Raw genomic sequence first — 18,737 nt, forward strand, 5'->3', positions numbered from 1 at the left:
ATGGGTGAGATCAGCCAAGAGGCGGTGGTGAAGTACCTGGAGGACCACCCTCAGTTTGCCAAGGAGTACTTCGCCAAGAGGCTGGGGGAAGCCCCGGGGCCCAGTGGGCCGCTGTCGCCGGCCGAGGAGGGGGCCACGGGCGCCGAGCTGCTGCTGGCCATGCACGAGGAGGCGGCCGGCGCCGAGCCCACGGTGCACCGGGCCCTGCAGAAGGTGGCCTGGCTGCTGCAGGCTGACCGCTGCAGCCTCTTTGCCTGCCGGGCCCGCAATGGCACGCCCGAGGTGGCCTCCTGGCTGCTCGACATCACCCCCACCTCCAGGTTTGAGGACAGTCTGGTGGTACCCGACAAAGAAGTTGTGTTTCCGTTGGACATCGGGATAGTGGGTTGGGTTGCTCACACGAAGAAAGCCGTTAACGTCCCAGATGTACAGAAGGTAGGTGGCTTGATGACAGTGAGGCCGACCGGATGTCTTGGCAGGGTCGTGGAAGTGCCGGTGGGGAGAGCTGGGAGCCAGGGGCCAGGCTGCGGCATTGGTGTGGCTATAACCTGAGGAGTAGGAACAGCGGGAAGAGGATCCCCTAGGCCGAGGGTTGCCCGATTTAGCAAATAAAAATATAAGATGCTCAGTTCAAGTTGGATTTGAGATAAACAATGAGTACGTTTTTAGTGGGTGTCCCTTATAATGTTTGGCATCTTATCGGGCAGACTTAGCTGGGCCGGGTGCATCCCACACCTGCTCCTTACATATCCTCCCTGCTCTGGGAACTTTCCTTCTGAACAGCATGGCAAAGCGGCCCACACTGGTGAGATCAGCAAGATGCCTGATGCTGAGACTTGTGAGCTGCTCCCCACACCTCTCACTCACAACCCTTATTTTTGTTTGTTTTGGGGTTTGTTTTGTTTTGTTTTTTCACTCACAACCCTTTGAGGTCACTCAGTTCTCTGGGACGGCCTGGCTCATAAATGGATTCTTTCACTTACAGACCAAATGTGCAGAAAGAACAAATAATACCATTTGAAAGTTCAGATGTTCACATTTGGATTGTGAAAAATGTAAATTTGGCTGATAAGTGCAATCGACCATCCTAACCCCCATAAGTCAGCTCTAGCGAGAGTCAACTCCAATCACGCAGTATGCTCCTGAGATGAACAGCATACCGAGCAAACACAAGGTGTTGTTATGCGCTTTTAAAAACAACAAAGAAAAAATCACTCTTCTTACCACCACAACGCTTGTTCGTTAAAAAAAAAAATTAAAAAATACAAATAAACAAGGAGGAAATGTAAATCACTCATAATTGCTCCGCTCATCAGTAACCACAGGTACCAGCCTGGGGTTTCTCCCGCTTTTTTTCTACACGCCTGTCCTGCGACTATGATTTTGCTGTTAACTGAAGGGGAGCAGTGGCTTATGATGGAACGGGGTTGATGGGGAGTGTCCCTGAAATGCTTCCCACTTCTGTGCTGAGGTTTACTGGCCGCTTGTGGACGGGGGCAGCTGGTGGCAGGAGGCTAATCCCCTACGTGCCTCCTGAAGCTGATTACAGGACGAGGGCCGCACGGATCCAGAAGGCACAGAAGTTGTCAAACATTAGCAACCCTCTGCAAACAAGCCCAGCACAACCCTCCCGTGCAAGGGTTGCTATCCGCCACCACAGAGTCCTCAGTCCCTTTCTGATCCCTGCATTCAGGGAGCTCAAGCTCGTTTCAGGGAGCTTCTGACGCTGACTGTCACAGCTCCCGTGACTAGACGGATGTGTCCCCTTTAGGCAAAATTCTCCAGACTCCAATTAGGACGTTAGGCCTGCACACCCTGAGATTTTTCTCACGGGAGTATGCTTCTTGCCAGTCCCCAACTGAGGACATCTGCAAAATTACTAGGACTTCAAACTTAAGAAAGGGACATGCAAGTTTTTTTCTGAAAAAAAAAAAAAAATTGTTTAAAGAGATGGGTAAACTGGTTTCTGTTGTAATGCATTATCAATAAGCCCAGTTGGCATTTTGAGAAGAGAGTGATAGCAGAGGCGGCTGGAAAGAGTGGGTGGCCTTGCTGTGTTGCTGTCCATGGTGAGCGTCACTGCGTGGACAGGGCAGTAAATGGAGGTGGGCGGGGGAGGGCCTGTTTTCCCCTTGTCTTTTTTCCTAAGGACTCCTGGCTCTTCTGGGCAGGACAGAGAAGTAGAAGTTGAAGACAGACACCCTCCTCAGCTCAGAGGAGAGACAGGGCCTCATTTGCTTTCCATTTCTACTGCTTCTAAGCATTTTTCTCTTAGGAAGAAAGGAGTGGTGCTTTTCAACTCCAAAGGTACATTAAAATCGAATCTGGAGTTTCAAAAAAAAATACCGTCCAAGACTCAATAGACCAATACACCAGACTTTCAGGGGTTGGGATGCAGGCAATAGTATTTTTAAAAAGCTCCCCAGGTGATTCTAAAATGCAGTCAATATTGAAAAACACTGGTGTGTTGGGTGAGCAGATGCAGGAGGAAAAACTGGATTTCAGAGCAACCAGGGGATCCTCAGTGGCAGGGGCTCTGGAAGTCTTGAGCGGACTCTTCCCTTGGGCAGACAGGAAGCTGAGGTCACAGGGGCTGCATCTATCCTAGAGTCCATGGTATGGTCAGTGAGTGAGAAGGGCTGGACTAGAGGGGGTGTCCTCACTCTGTGTCCAGCACTCTTTCCACCCTCCACCTACCCCCACTTCCCTACAATTTGCCAGACTTGAATCGCTATGGTAAAATCTGCAAAAAGAAAGAAGATGGAAACCAATGTTTGAATGACATTTCTAATTCTCAACTTCTCATTGTATTTGACAATTTCTAAGGCATTTTCACATTCTTAATCTCATTTGATTCTGGCAAAGACCCTGTGAGGAAGGAGGGAGCATATTTTTATGTCCATCCTGTATGTGGAAGAATCTTGTCAAGGTCAATCAGGCAGGATGTGGCAGGTCTGGGACCATAACTTGGGTCTTCTGAGGCCTCCCTCTTTTACCACGCTACTGACCACACGTGGCTTCTCCCTGGTTGGCAATGTGGGCACAGGTGAGGGAAGGAGTTCTCAGACCTAGACAAAGAGGTAGAGCCGGATGGCCCCGACCTTGGGGGTCCATGAAGGTGATAGCCGGGAAGCTAAGGTGTAGGGCGAGACCTCTGGCGTCAGAGAGACCTCGGCGCAGATGCGGGTTTGAGACTAGCTAGGTAACTGTGTGACAGATTGCATTTCTGCACCTGAGACGTGGAGGCAAACCAATATACAGATTAAATGAACATAAAGTGCCTGACTCCTAGTAGGTGCTCAATAAATGACAACTATTATTATATTTATGCCAAGGGGCGTTTGGGGGCTGGGTGTAGGAAGCCAAAAAAAGGGTTGCTGATTATCGCCTCTTTTTAAAACAGGTTAAAGACAGGGAAACTTTTAATAACAGGAAACGGAGAGATATCCTCCTCAGGTTATTTCTTTTTCTATTGGGAAAACTGATTAACTCTATGGGTGGTTCTCATTCTGACTGTGGCTTAAAAGAAAGCCATGGGAGAAATCCTAAGTTTTCAATAATTAACAGAGTGCCTCTAACTCCTGTTCCTCTCTCCTCTCTCTTCCTTCCCTTCTCTCTTTCTGACTCCTGGTCTCAAGGGATAATGGCACTTAATCAGAGTTTAACAACGCTGAGATCAGATGAGGGGCCCAGTCCATCTGCTGCTGTACACAGTGTTCCCCAGATGCCTTCCATGGCTTCTTCGAAGGTCTACCCAGGGGAGTTTGTGAATCCGAGAACTATAGGAATTACTCAAGCAAACTTCACTAGGGATTGTTCGAGCTAGTGAAGCAGAAAGCCTCACCTCACCTGCCCTGTCATCTGACGGATGGTTTTATATAGGGCTTTCAAATATAATAAGCAGCAAGCATTACATTTTGAAATGTATGTCATTTTCTCAAAACAGCCAAATGAACTTAGGAATATTTCCTTGTGTTTAGAATCTAGAATAAAAGAGCATAAAGCTTTGAAGCTGCGACTGAAGTGTGCTTGCCAAGAAACTAGCCCGCCTGACCATCCCATGGTGTGTGCATCTGATCTGGTATTTCGATTATTCACTTAGTGGCCAAGATTGCTGTGTAAATGAAGGTGATCGCAACCCATAATGGGTAATAGATTAGGAGGAAAACGGAATGCGAGCTGCCTTGGGCAAGCAGTGGATGAGGAGAAAGAACCTAACAAAGTCTGAAGGTGTCTTGGCCTAACAGGGAAGATGTTACCCAAGGCAGCGAGAATGGCAGATCAGGTGGTTAGGAAAGAAATGTGGCTCTTGAAGGTGGGGGTGGGGGATGGGGGGATGGCCAGAGACTGGCCCTCAGACAAACGCGGGCTTCCGGGCATAGGACGCCTACATGGGCTGAGAGCATCTAGGTTCTGCAGTGACTGGGATTGGTTATAAAAGCTAGAACTAGAAGCAGAATGGTCATTGCAAAAGAGAACTACTTCTCATCCAGGGAAGCCCAATAAACTCCCAGGAGTCTCTTCCCAGTAATCCTTGAGCACCTACCACGTGCCAGACACTTTTCTAAGTGCTCTGCCCATACTGTATTATTCTATGTGCCGGGACTCTAAACAGTCCATAATATCAGCGTTTATTTCCACAAAGGCTAAGTAGCATGGATCACGTAGCTGGTGAACTGGGGTCTGGTTTTAGCCGGGGAACTCTTGACGCCAGAACCTTCTTCAACATTAGGTGATGCAGCCTCCTAAATAAATAGTTGGTTTGTGTGGGTCCATGCTGGGAAAGGTAGAAAAGAGATCTGGGATAAGGGGCTCCATCTGACTCCCTTAGCATCTCACCACTCCTAAGGGATCCTCCACAGGAGTGATTCACCCACTAAGAGTACAGATTCCTGGGGGAGACAGATGCTACTCTATCTAGGTGGTCAGGATTCAGTGGGCCTGCTGGGAGGTCTGCAAATGTGAGTTTGTCTGCAGGTGTTTGTGAGGCACAGCCCAGGTCTGCTGCCCCAAGCTGAGCTGTGAGCTCTATTGGCCAAGGAGCCCTGCTCCCTGGGTGAGATTCTGGCCCAGAAGTAGCACTGCAGGCTCCCACATTTTTAATTTTGGAAACTGAACAGAGTCCAGCTTCCAGGGGTTCGTGCTAATCTCAGAAGCACCATCAACACAAGGAAATATAAATAATACAACCTATGAAAGGAAAACCCCATTAACTTTGGCCAGTGAGTCTCAGAATCAGGCTGAAAGTTTAGTTCCAACTGAGGGAGACTCAAGTTCAAAGATGAGAGAGTATGAACCATGGAAGGCTGTGTCTACACCCATCTAGAGCAGGCAATCCTCTAGCTTACAGCTAATAAGGACCGCTGTCCTTGACCCTCTGAAGCTCTTCCATTTAGGGACCTTGCCACACTCATCACTCTGCCCTTTCCATGGTTAGGATATTAGAATCATCTCTCACATCTACGGCATGAGGCTTGTATCTGGGAAGATCCACTTCCTCTCTCTCACAGAGAGAGAGAGAGAGAGAGAGAGAGAAACATGTATGAAAGATGTTAGCTTGGTAGAACATTAAAAACTGAGAAGCATTTTGTGCTGGCAAGAGAGGGTCCTCTCACACATGACCAGTGGAAGTAAGATTTCCAACCTTTTATAAAAGTAATCTGTGTAAATAAAAACTGCATACACTTGTGAATCCAGCAAAAGAGATTTCCACTTCGGGGAATCCATCACATAAAAATGAAAGCAAGAATGTTTAGTACAGCACTGTTTTCAGTGGGGAAAATTATAAGCAGACTAAGTCAGTGGAGAATGGTTGAGCAGACCATGGGGCTCCCACACTATGCAGTATTGTGCAAGAATCTAGAGGCTGAATTCACACCCATATGCACGAGTCTGGACGGAAGTCCATAAAGTATCATTATATGATGCAAATATTGTGTGAATTAAAAAATTTTATAAAAAAGAAATATTTTTGTCCAAGAGTTAGAGAAAGGCATACCGGGGCACCCGGGTGGCTCAGTCCATGAAGCGTCTTACTCTTGGTTTCGGCTCAGGTCGTGATCTCAGGGTCCTGGGATGGAGCCTAGTGTTGGGCTCCCCGCTCAGCAAGGAGTCTGCATGCCTCTCTCTCTCTCTCTCTGCCCCTCCCCCTCCCTCCAATCAATCGATCAATCTCTAAAAAATAAGGGGGGAAAAAAGGAGACATACCAAGCTGTTAACACTGGTTCCCTCGAGTAAGTGAGATTAGAAGGAGTTTGAGGAGTCATGTTTTTCCTTATGATGTACCAGTTGTTTGGTTTCACATACATTTTACTCTCGTAATTAGAAAGAAGAGCTCCATGCGCTACACCCGTAATCCCAGCTGTGTGCCGCTTCCCTGCACACCTTCTGTCCATTGTAACCCCATTTCCTCTTAGCATCTCACTTTCCTCTTGGCCGGGACATCACCTCTTTTTTCCCGGCTCTACCGCAGCCTCACCTAGATAGGCCATAGCTCAGGTGGGAGATACTCATCCTAAAACCAGTGAGTTCACTCTGTGCAATCGTAGGATGGGGGTGTGGGTGGGACCGCTGTGCTGGGGCCCTGGTTATCTGCCCAGACGGTTTGGACTAGAGAGAATGGTCTGTTGCCATTCCTAGACCTACATTCCATGGTTCTGTGCTGCTTTGGCAAACGTGTGAATGTGTCTTTCAGAACAGCCATTTCTCTGACTTCATGGACAAACAAACTGGGTATGTCACCAAGAACCTGCTGGCAACTCCGATCGTGATGGGCAAAGAGGTTCTTGCTGTGGTTATGGCAGTTAACAAAGTAAACGCATCTGAATTTTCCAAACAGGATGAGGAGGTAATGCTAACCTTGGGCATCCAGCCGGAGGCTCAGGAAATTTATTTGTTGTTTAATGGAAAGATCTCATACCTAATTTGTTTTTCTCTGCTTCCTGTAGGTCTTTTGCAGGTACCTCAACTTTGTTTCTGTCATCCTAAAGCTTCATCATACCAACTACCTGTACACTGTTGAATCCCGAAGAAGCCAGGTACTAGGAAGGTGACCTTCATCACTCCATGCTTTCCTGTTCTGACAAAGGGACCCAGAGGCAACAAGCCCAGACCCCTCCTATCACTCTTGGGGGTTGAAGGCACATGGAGCCGATTCTCAGACTTTAGTCCCGGCTGTCTTCTCATGGTCATAGTCATGGTCTGCCCCTGCCTCCCCCCTCTACCTCTCTGCTCCTCCATCTGCATGTACAGCTGGCTTGCCTCATCTTTATCCTGGCTAGCCGTGGTTTCTTCTGTGAGAGAATTCTAGTATCATGATCATGATATGAATTCGTCCACACAAAGCTCTTGACAGTTTCTGGTACATATCGAAGCTATTAATCTGAGGAACCAATCACTCTTCTGAAGTCTGTTGCCTCCTTGAGCCAGAGGGATAAGGAACAACATTGGTAATCAGGGTACCTCAGTCTGGGCCACTCTCTAGACGTCAGTTTCTTCATCTGTACAATGGTGGGAGAGGGGTGGGGATGAAGGGCTTCCAACATCCCCTCCTATCCAACTGTCCAGATAAGGTTACCTCTGAGTAGCTCAGGATGTGTGGAAAGAGGCATATGGCTTTCTCCCCAGTGGGGGAATGGCAGGAGCCAGGGCACCACCAATACTGGACCCTCTGCCCAGGGACTGTCTCTGCTTCCAAGGTGAGGTCACTTGCCCTTTGACATGGGGACCAATCATGGCGTACCTCTTTCAGAGACCCTCACCCTTGCACAGGTCTAATCATCCCAGAGAATCTGAATAGTGTGTCAGACACGCACAAGTTCAAAAATGAAAGTGCATTGTTCAGTGATACATGTTCTTTTTACTGGAGACACCTCCTACTTTCTTTTGGCTAATGCTCTACCTCTTCACTGTGTGTTTTGTTCTCAGTGTTTTCTTTTTAATTCCTCCTTCCAGATCCTCATGTGGTCAGCCAACAAAATATTTGAAGAGCTCACAGATGTGGAGCGCCAGTTTCACAAAGCACTCTACACAGTTAGAACATATCTGAATTGTGAGCGGTACTCCATCGGACTGCTGGAAATGACCAAGGAGAAGGTCCTCGTCACTCCATACATTTTGTCTCCCCTCAAATCATCTATACAACACCCATCACATGAAATGTGATCCATTAAAACATGGCTACTATTCACACAATATATATATAATGTTCATTTCTCATCTTGTTTCATTAATTCGGTTGGAGCTCTCCTAGCTCAACATAAGTAATGAATACTATATCATTTATATTGCTTATTCTCCATGTGAATGGAAGTTATTTTTTCAGAGTAACTGTTCTAAGTGGATAAACACGGGACCAGGTGTCAGGAGAGCTGGGCTTCGATCCTGGCTCTGGGACTTGGTGGTTGAGTTTATTGGTTCGGGTGCTTTTGGCTGCAAGGAACATCAGACCCAGTAAGTAATAGCCAGACAGTTATCTCATTTAACAAGAAGTCCCAAGATCGGGCAATTCTAAGACTGGCTCATTCGGAGCTCAGTATAGTCATCAAGGTCCCAGTGGCTTGCTGTTTTCCCCTAGCAAGGTCTCTGCCACCCGCAAGTTGGAGAGGTCTCCTCTTGGGGGTGGCAAGAAAGCTGTTGCAGCTCAAGGCATGACACACAGGACAAAACTGGGAGGCGCCTCCTGCAAATGTCATTTCCATTACCTTTCATCTGAGGGGTGCTCTTCCCCAGAAGCGCCTCCACAGACTTCTCCCCATTCTCTGCTGTCCAGGACTGGCCGTGTGCCTGCCCTCCAACTAATCCCAGGCACCATATATAGGCCACTCAGGGGCTGTGCAGGCCCATCTTCCCTGAGAAAATGACTACCTGATGCCTAAATAAATTGGGATCTGTTAGAGAGGAAGAGGGGGAGAATAGACGTTGAGTAAGGCAGCCCACACTGTTGGCCACTCTGCATGACCTTGGCCACATCTCTTAATCTACTTAGATTTAGTTTAATTATCTATAAAAAGCTGCTAGCTACTGAGTCCCTTTACCTATGTGTCAAGGTAGGTGCTCTGTCTGTATTGTTCATCTAATCCTCACAACCACCCTATAGTATAAATTCTATTACTATCCCTGTTTTACAGATGAAAAAGGCTAAGTGACTTGTTCACAGTCTCAAGTTTGTAAGCAGTATTGCTGGGAATTATAGGTCTTTTTCAGCTCTAAAATTCCAGAATTCTAAATTAACATAGAATACGCAAAGCCGTGAAACTCACAGAAGATATAGGTCACGGAACAGTTCGTTTAATAATATTTAAATATAATTGCTTTCAGGCATTCTACGATGAATGGCCAATCAAGCTGGGAGAAGTCGAGCCTTATAAAGGTCCGAAGACCCCCGATGGCAGAGTAGGTGCCAACATCTTCCTCAGTGATGTGTGTGCATGGCACAGGGTGCCAAGACCAGTGGATAGGAAAGAGCACTGGACAAGGAGCTTGAGGTTCAAGTCTCAGCTCTGCCCAAGCCAGCTGGGTGGCCCTTGCCTAAACTCATTGTTCCACTTCTCAGTTTCCTTTTCTGTATAGCTGGGCTTGGTGAATCAGTAATTCTCAAGAGGAAGGGACACATCAGAGCCCCCTGCCTAGCTTTTTGAGCACCCTGTGCCCAGGCCCTCCTTCAAACCTGCTAGATTGGAAACTCCAGGCAAGGGTTAGATTGGATTTACTTTCCCCTTGCCAGCAAGCTTCAGAGGGCAGGAATGAGGTCTCACCACCGTATTCCCAGCGCACAGGAAAGCGAGGGTACTGGGATGGAATGTGTCCAGGCCTCAGGTTCTTCATCTGCCCAAAGTAGTAGAGAGACTAGTTCTCAAGTCCCTCCCAGCTTTGACGAAGTAACTGCTGAATCCTGTTCCTGAGACACCTGTTCCGATCAGCCAGTGCTGGAAGGTGGGAAGTGTTCAGTGCACAGTGGGGAAGGGAACACACTGACGGAGGTTGAGAAATTACATGCTTTGTTCCACTACAGTTATCAGCCAGATATTTCTGGACAATAGAAAGGGATCAGTTAAAAGTAAAACAAGATTCCTTTGAAAGCTGTCTGGATAAATTCCACTTTTAAAATTTAGCTCCACAGGCTTGTTCATGTAGATAAATAGCCACTAGTATTTCTAGATGTATTGCAAGCTTGTAATCAGGACATGAGTAATTAGGTGGTACTTATGCAGAGCAATGTGGTTAGAAAATAAGGTACAATTAAATGAGCTTTAAAGTACCAGTTCTGCTGATGAGAAGTGTTTTCTTTGGGAAATAAGATTGTTCTCATAATCTCTTTCCTCTTAGGAAGTCATCTTTTACAAAATCATCGATTACATTTTACATGGAAAAGAAGAGATCAAAGTGATCCCGTGAGTACTGTCCTGAGGTGGCAGGAGTTGCCCTTTTGTTTTTGCCCACGTTGCATTTCTCTGTGTGGCAATGATTCTCTTTCTTCTAATCTTCCTCAAGGACACCCCCTACAGACCACTGGACTCTTGTTAGCGGGTTGCCAACATACGTTGCCGAAAATGGATTTGTAAGTTCCTATTCAAATCTTGAATAGTATTGGATGAAACTCTTATTTGTTATGGGATGGGAACAGTTGTGAAAGTAAAATGCAGGAGGGAAGAGTGACATGCCTGCACAGGACGTGGGAGAGAGGAATCTTGGCAGTTGAAAGGAGGTTAACTAGAGACTTCCAAACTCTACACGAAAATATTTAGTCAACATGAGAAAGATCCATCCGTCCCCCCAACTTCTTATTCAGCAGTCATGCAAATTTCAGATGTCCTTTGAAAGTCTGTGGCTAGGATTCGTGTTGGGTTTAATTAGATCTCAAGTATAGTTACTTTGGCCAAAACTTCCAAAGCATGAGAAATTACTGACAAAAGACAAAAATGTGTAAATGGAGAACTTTGCCATGCAGAATGAGGGAGTTGATTAAGGAAGTAAAGAGTTTTGCCCTGGTCTGTGGCGGGGGGTGGGGGGGCGGTGGGGGGTTGGTGGTGTGTGTGTGTGTGTGTGTGTGTGTAAAGATAGGAGGCCAGGTCTGGCGAATAGAGGTCAGGTGTGGGTAGACAAGAAACAAGAGGTCTCTGGTAGGTCCCATAGGTCTCCAGGCCAGAGAACTAGAGTCACCATAACTTCCCCACTCCTCTACCATACTCTCCTTCCTTCTCTTGGAAGATATCTCTCCCTTGTTGGGCTTCTCCACCATCTGTGTCATCTCTTGGCATCAAGATTCCTCCCTGCAAGAGAGTTCAGTGCTTCCCACATTTATGTTGGCATTTTCCGATCTTCCGCTTTGCAAATCCAAGTTTCTGTAATGTATTTATAGCACTTATTTGCATATTTGGTTTTTCTTTAGTGTTGTCCTTGTATTGTTGGCAGTGTTCATTCATCCTCATTATTTAGTAAACGGGCATGTAAATTATAGTGACTAATAGAGTCACTCAAGGGTCAGAGAGAAGGGGAAACAAAACCTAGGTTAGCTCCCGTTTTCCTCTACTGGCACAAATTGGTCTCTGCTTAGTGTGAAAATTGCTGGGTTTGGAATGGTAGCAGAGTGAGGAAAATTCTGGATGTGGCTGAAGGATCTTCCTATGTCAGGGGGCTTTACTTGGGGGTTCCCAGGAGGCCTAAACCCTGGACTCACTGGTTACAGGACCAGGGGGCCTCGAACAGGTGGCATGATCCCTTTCTCTAGTGTAGAGACTTGCCAAAGGGGAAGAAAAGAGAAAGAAGAGAAAAAACAAGCTTATTTCTTTTAGGAATAAACAGCACTATGAACAAATACCATGTTTTCATGTTTGCTCCAAAAGAGTCGAAGTGTTTTTTAAATGTCCTTCTTGACTTAGTAGTAATGACCAAAACATTCCAACTCATTCCTGAGTCCAGATACAACTTTTCAGCTTCAGTACATCACCAAATTCCTTGGCCATCGGCGCCCATCGTTGGTTTCCTGGCAGACCACCTACTAGACCCCTGCTTGGAGCTTTTATCAAATTCGATATGGCCAAAGCGGCCATGGCCAGTGTGGGGGGATTTATACCCCGACTTTTAAATACCTATTCTCTCCTAGGGAAACAGGTTTTCCCCCCAAAATCAATTTCGACAAAGCAAAGGTGTCAAAAGCCAATTCAATGAATGGCTAATCTGCCAAGTCATCAACTTGCCATATAACCAGCTTGCCAAGGGATGGATTCCCAAAGCAGGGGAGGATTGTCCCCCAGGTTTCGGTTCTATCACAGATCACCCACATATGCTGCACCCCTGCCTTTCATATCTCAGCTCCTGCCCCAGGGCCCATCGCTGCTCCGCTGGTAGCCCAGGACTGGGGGCAAACCCTCGTAAATCTAGTTTAAGGTATTTCTCACCAAAGTGCTCATTCAGCAAATTGGCATTTCCAAAGTGGGAACTGATTTTCAGAGAGTTGAGCTTGAGCCATTTCCTAGGACTCCATAATTAGGGTGAACATACATCCCAGTTGGCCTGGCCAGCTTCCATTTACACCTGTTGTGCTCGAGTTATTAATAGTCCCCCTTTCCCCTCCTAAAGGTGTCAGACTATACAACGTACTCACAAGAGGCAGGGAGTACTAAAAACATTTTGTGTTTAGCACAGGATTTTCTCAAACTTATTGACATTTGGGGCCAGATGATTCTTTGGCGGGGGCGGGGGGGGGCAGCTAGCCACACATTGTAAGGTGTTCAGCAGCATCCTGCCCTCTACCCACCAGATGCCGTACACCACCTTGGCTGGGAACCCCTAGTCTAAAGAATGGTATCAAACATTTCAGCAGCCTCAGCCAGAGCAATGCATTCCCAGGGGGCCTGCATTCTGTAATATGGTGGTGCATTCTGGCCAAGAGAGCAAAAGGCAAGGCTGAAGAGCCCTGGGCGCCTTGACTCAGTCCTGCCTTGGCCAAATCCCTTGGCAAATCCTTGACCTCGGGCTAAATGCCCTGACCTCTCTGGGTTTTAATACTCACATTTGTAAAATAAGGTTACTGACCTAATTATTTAAGAGATGGGGCCTTAGAGAGTTTCTAAATGCTATTTTCTAGATAAAAATGATCTGCAATTTTAATCAAAATTATTTGGGCTCCTATAGTGTTGAAACTTTTCCTTTTAGCTTTTTAAAATGTTTCCCTCAATCATTTCCCCGGGTTAGAGAGTAAAGGCACACTTTAGGGCAAGCTGTCGCAGAAGTCCCGCAGCTGGACCTCTCTGGACTTAGGGGACACGTGCACAGAGTTCTCCTTAGACAAGTACATCCCAGCTCTGAATGGGACGCAGCAGGCACTGGTTTAATGATTTCGCAGATATTAAAAATGAGCCTGAGGCATATTTGTAGAATTGAAGGCACTAAATAAAGGATCAAGCCAAGCTGGAATCAAGAAGACATGTGAACTGAGAGAGAGAAAGACTGAGAGCAGCAAGGATTTCTGAATACGGAGATAAAAGCCTGGCCTCTAGGACCTTGACCCATCTGTAGATGTTCTCTAGAGGCCTTAAGAGTATGGATGAAGACTGACACTGTTGGTAGAAAGGTCAGAAAAGAGGACTAAGCTACATTTTGCCTCTTTAAAACACACCTGAAGGACGCTCAGCCACGAATTCATGTAGTTCATTCAGATTAGAGGAGATTAATGGACGGCACACACAATTCCTTCGATTCTTCGGCGGTATATGCAAACAAAAACTTCGAAACACTTGCACGGTTGCTTCATCAGAGTAGCCCAAACATAGCTGATGTGGCTCAACCACCGTGGGATGCGAGCACTAACGCTGGGCCGGCAGGTGTAGAAGGCTACTGCTCCCCACTCACCAGTGTTAGAGTTTCAGGGATTTTTATGAGCAAGCTGCTAAACCGTCCCCCGTGGTGGGAGAATTGGAGCCATGAAAACTGGCAGCTTACGAATGAGGGCCTTCCCCACCCCTCACCAGGAGAGCTGGTAACACCAGTCCCCACACTCAGACTCCACTTCGAGCTTCCGCCCATGCTTTTGAACAAAGTCTCAACATCTTTGGGCTTCTATTTCCTCACCTTTAGAAGAAGCTTAAGCTTAATGATTAAAGCTCCAACTTTAAAATGCTATGATTTTAAATACCAGAATTTTGGTAGAAACAAAGCTATAGCATTTTATTAAGACTCATTTGTGGATATGATTGGACATACAGATAATTAAAAATTACCAAGAACAGAATGATTTCTTGTCCTTATGGGTGAAAGCAATAGTTTCTGAATTCAGTACTTCAAATAGATCTCAGAGTGACTTCTTACCTTGTACCTAAATCTGCCTGGCTTCTTCCTTCTGCCGCGTAGGCACCTGTTTGCAATTCAGATCCCACATCAGAAAAAAAGGAAGAAAGGGAGGGAGGGAAAGAGGAAGGAAGAAAAGGAGGGAGGGAGGGAAACAGAGCCTTCCTAGTGTCACTGCCCCACCTCTAGCAGAGCCGTCTTCTGCTCAGCTTCCTCCTCTCCTTGGTCTGAACAGTTAGTTGTTTTGAATCTGGAAGAAGAATCCTTAGAGGCTGGGAGTAGGAAAGAGCAAAGATTGTGCTAAATGTCATACAATGACTTAATTAGCAGAAGAGAACCTCAATGTGTTTTTAGCAAATTTGGCCCAGCCAAGGTTCAGTGTGAATAATTTGCCTGCGAGCCACGGAGAGCTGCGGAGGAAACCCTCGCTTCTGATGCATTCTTTCTTCTGCTTTGTGGGTTCGTGGTTCTGCCACATGTTTTAGGACTTTCGTGTCCTCTTGCTTTACAGATATGTAACATGCTGAATGCCCCTGCAGATGAGTACTTCACATTTCAGGTAACTTTGCCCTCAGCCAGGCCTCGCCCATCAGCACTGCTCCCTGCACCCTCCCCCCGCCCCATCCCCAGAGTCTGCCTCGTGCTCAGGTGGCCGGGAGGAACACACTCGAGTTTCTGTCCCATTCACCAAGTAGATTCTTCAGGGAAGAGAGAAGAGGTGAGAGAAGGAGGGGGACGAGAGAAGGAGACAGGGTGTTTGTCACCCTAGCATTTGGGGGGGGGGGGGTAGTCCCTGCCACTCCTCTAGTCTACCCACTCCTGGTCATCCAGGGCTTAAAACAGTGCCTGGCAATCACAGGTGCTAAGTGTTCTTTGCCTGAGTGATTAGCTGTGTACGTACTACCACCTGGATGCCGTCCTTTGGTGGTTTTCCCAGGCCCTTCCCTGCAGCTTATTGGAAAAGAAAAAACTATTTTTGGGTCTTTGAGGGCCTCTCCTGCTGTCAGACTCTTGGTTTTATCTTTCCTCCTGCAACATCCAGGGATCCTCCTCCCCACCTGTCCCCTCCGCCCCCCCCCCCACCTGACTGCTGGGGAGAAACTGGCATGTGAGCCAGTTTTCTGCCTTCTGGCCTGTGTTGTGTGTCCTGTTTTAACAGACATCCAGTTATCCAGTTAGAGTCCCGGTTACAATCAGTCAGGAATAGAGACAGCCCTTCCCCGTGGGGGCCATCGGTGCCTGGCTTCCCGACACACACACCCTCCCCCCCCCCACACACACACTCCCCACCCCCACACACACCCCACACCCCATCTCTGCCTAAGGGAGAAGCCAGCCCCCTGGGGCCTGAGGCCTGGATGAGCAGCACCTGTTGCAAGCGGGCCCCGGCAAACCTAGGCGCACCTGCCTAGTTTCCTGGAAGGTTTCCCTCCGATCTCCGTGCTCATCCCCCTGCTCACCCACGTGGAAATCACACAAACACCATATGGCGCATTTGCTCCAGCTGCCCCCTCCTTGCAGCCAGAGCCTCGTCGTGACCATGCTGTGCCGGCCCTGACCCTGACCTTTACTGCAGCTGGGTGCCAGGAAAGAGTGCGCAGGAAGGAAAGAATGGGGACATGCACTTTCTAAAGCGTCTGAGCCTCGGCAGCTGTTGTCTGGCCGTGGAGGGAGGGCAGCTGAGCCAGGAGACCCGGGGCTGGGCTCTGAGGTTAGAGGGCCGCCACCCGTGGCTCCGAGGGCCCTGGCTGCCAGGAGGCTGCCCACCTGGGGAAACCTCCGGCCATAGGAATTTCCCAGCTCTCCAAGAAGCCCCAGTGCGGGGTCTCTGACGGCGGGAGGGATGACCGTGCAATGGCTGCTGGGCTGGGAAATCCACGGTCGCCAGAGCACCGGGCTGCTCCCCGTGGGCCGCCCCAGCCGCTGGCTGAGCATGGCCGGGATACTGAGGCAGGCGCATTGCTGGGAGACACCAGCTCCTTCCTCCCGCCGCAACATTGGCCCCAGGAGCTCTGACAACAGCACTGTGGTCTCCCCGCACCCTCCATCCGCCCCTCTGTCCTTACCCCAGGTCGGGACTGAATCTGATGGTGTTCTCGAGTCCTCAGACTCCCTCCCAGCTTCTTCGGGGACACCGCCCCTGGGGATCATTCCAGAGCAGACTCAGGAGAGGGTGGCCACCCTCCTTCCTCCACCTCTCTCTCCCCTTCCCGCTGTCTCTCCACCTGCTCATGCCCCCCCCTCTATTCGCACTAGTCCCTCTTGTCCCTGGGAAGTTTAGTGGAAAAACCACTGATCCAAAGTGAACTATGGTCAGAGCAAACCTGCAAAGGCAACGGTTCTCAAACTATACCCCTCAGGTGGCCTGGTATGTCAGCTTCCTATTGTTGTTGTAACAAATCACCACTCAGGCAGGAACATATTGTCTTACCGTTCTGGAGTCAGAAGTCCAAAATGGGTCACACTGGACTAAAATCAAGGTGTTGGCCGGACTGTGTTCCTTTCTAGAGGCCGTAGGGGAAGAACCCATCTCCTCGTCTTTTCTAGCTTCTTAAAGCTACCTGCACTTCTTGACTCACGGTCCCCCGCCATCTCCAAAGTCAGCGATGACATCACCCTAGCCTTGCTTCCGTTACCTTCTTCACTGATTCTCTGACTCTCTTTTATACTTTTAAGGATCCTTATAATTACATTGGATCCACCTGGAAAATCCAGGATAATTTCCCTATCTTAAGGGCAGCTGGTGAGCAACATTAATTTCAGCTGCGGCTTTAATGCTCCTTTGCCACGTGAAGTAACATATCCACAGGCTCGATGATTTGGATGCAGACAACTTCAGGGTAGTTCCTTGAAGTGGATGAAGGCGTTTTTCCTTTATATCAATTAAAGTGATCTTCAGTTCACAGGAAAAAAGAAAACACATAGAATTTCTTCAGTTTTAAGTTTTTGTCCTATTAATTTTTCTTAATTCTTAAGTTCCTTCTACCACTTTTCTGTCAACAAGCTCTAACTAACTTAGTAATAGCGAAACACATGAACATGAACAGGCAACAAATGAATATTTACCGAAAACTGAGAAATAGTCACTAAAGCTTGTTTTGGATGCTTTAAAAAATATACAGGGTGCTTACGGTTGTGAAACTATTTTGTACACAGGTGATATATTTTCTGCAATTGATTTTGTCCCTAGTCCACGTGGCAATATACATGTAGAAACAGTTCACTGTATTTTCCGAGGATAAACACTTTGAGAACCACTGTGCACTGATTTTTTCCCAAAGCTTTGACCATTAGGACACATAAGTTGAGGTTTGGTTTCTCCACTTTTCATTCCAAGTATAAAGAGGAACACTTCGACTAATAAGCAGCTGTTTACTGAGCATCTGTCACACACCCCCCACTGTCCCATCACTTCTGCAGAGCTCGACAGTGTGTGAGACGCTCTTCGGCAAGATTAGACTATAGCCTCACAGACAAAAATCAGCAACTCCGAAGCATTTGGAAATTATCTAGCTTCTAACTGTGCTCCAGGCTCTAAGCGCTGATAGAATTCTGAAAAAGAGAAGTTCCATATGGGTGAGAGAAGGCATCATGGGAGAGGCAAGACAGCCTGGGCCTCTGAGGCTTGGCTAATGATGCTGCAGGAGGCAGAAGAAGGGATAGCATGGCGTGCTCAGTGCTTGGCTACCTTTGCCTTGCTCAGACTATGCGAGTGCCACACCACAGATCTCAGACGTCAGAGGACATCAGGATTACCTGGGGAGCTTATTTAAGATGCACATCCCAAAATTATGAAACAAGCTTAAAAAAAAAAAGTCTATTGCACATTGTCCTTGGGCCACACTTTAAGAAACTGTCCTGAACTTCTGTGTCTGCATCCCCCACTAGAATGTTACCATCTGGAGGTTAGGGCCTGTGATTTTTTCCTCTTTGTAGCCCCAGCAACTAGCCCAGGCCCATCACAGGGACTCGACAGATGTTCACTAAGTGGGGCAGCACCCCAGAACAGAAGCCTGTTTTGAGGGCTCAGTCAGGAAAACAGAAACCACACTGGGTATTTCAACAGAGAGAATTTAATATGATGAATTCACTAAACAGGTGTTGAGGGACAGAAAAAGTGACTAGGGAACACTGAGGTGATATAGAGGTAAGTGCCGGGGGGGGACAAAGAGAAGAGCTTAGGGTTGTCACAATGCGGATGCTTGGTTCTAGTACATGTAATCACATGTGCTCGAATACTTTTATGGCTATTTGTCCTAGCCACATTCTGACACAGGGTGGAATTATGCATCGGACAGAGAGATTAGATTATTCTTTCTTTAAAGGTAGCCTAGGTTGGGGGGAAGGTGGTGAGAGGGTAGCTCAGAGAAGACTTGGGGTGCTGTGTTAGTTCTGTATCTCAATTCTGAGGGGTGCACATAGCTACACGTGTGATGGATTTGCACACACAC

General features: G+C 47.6%; 1 protein-coding gene across 1 annotated transcript in view; it reads left to right on the plus strand.

Moving 5' to 3' along the window:
• The window catches only part of PDE6C (phosphodiesterase 6C), a 48,453-nt gene continuing 29,716 nt past the window's right edge, over positions 1-18,737 (plus strand). The window contains exons 1-8 of the mRNA XM_045878446.1: positions 1-435; positions 6,695-6,847; positions 6,948-7,037; positions 7,954-8,094; positions 9,319-9,393; positions 10,327-10,391; positions 10,492-10,558; positions 14,798-14,845. Of these exons, the coding sequence (XP_045734402.1) occupies positions 1-435; positions 6,695-6,847; positions 6,948-7,037; positions 7,954-8,094; positions 9,319-9,393; positions 10,327-10,391; positions 10,492-10,558; positions 14,798-14,845 (1,074 nt within the window). The remainder of the gene's footprint in view (positions 436-6,694; positions 6,848-6,947; positions 7,038-7,953; positions 8,095-9,318; positions 9,394-10,326; positions 10,392-10,491; positions 10,559-14,797; positions 14,846-18,737) is intronic.

This window comes from Mirounga angustirostris, unplaced genomic scaffold (genome assembly GCF_029215605.1).
Source record: "Mirounga angustirostris isolate CCGP_5_RB_7025 unplaced genomic scaffold, mMirAng1.0.hap1 SCAF_6, whole genome shotgun sequence".
Lineage (NCBI taxonomy): Eukaryota > Metazoa > Chordata > Mammalia > Carnivora > Phocidae > Mirounga > Mirounga angustirostris.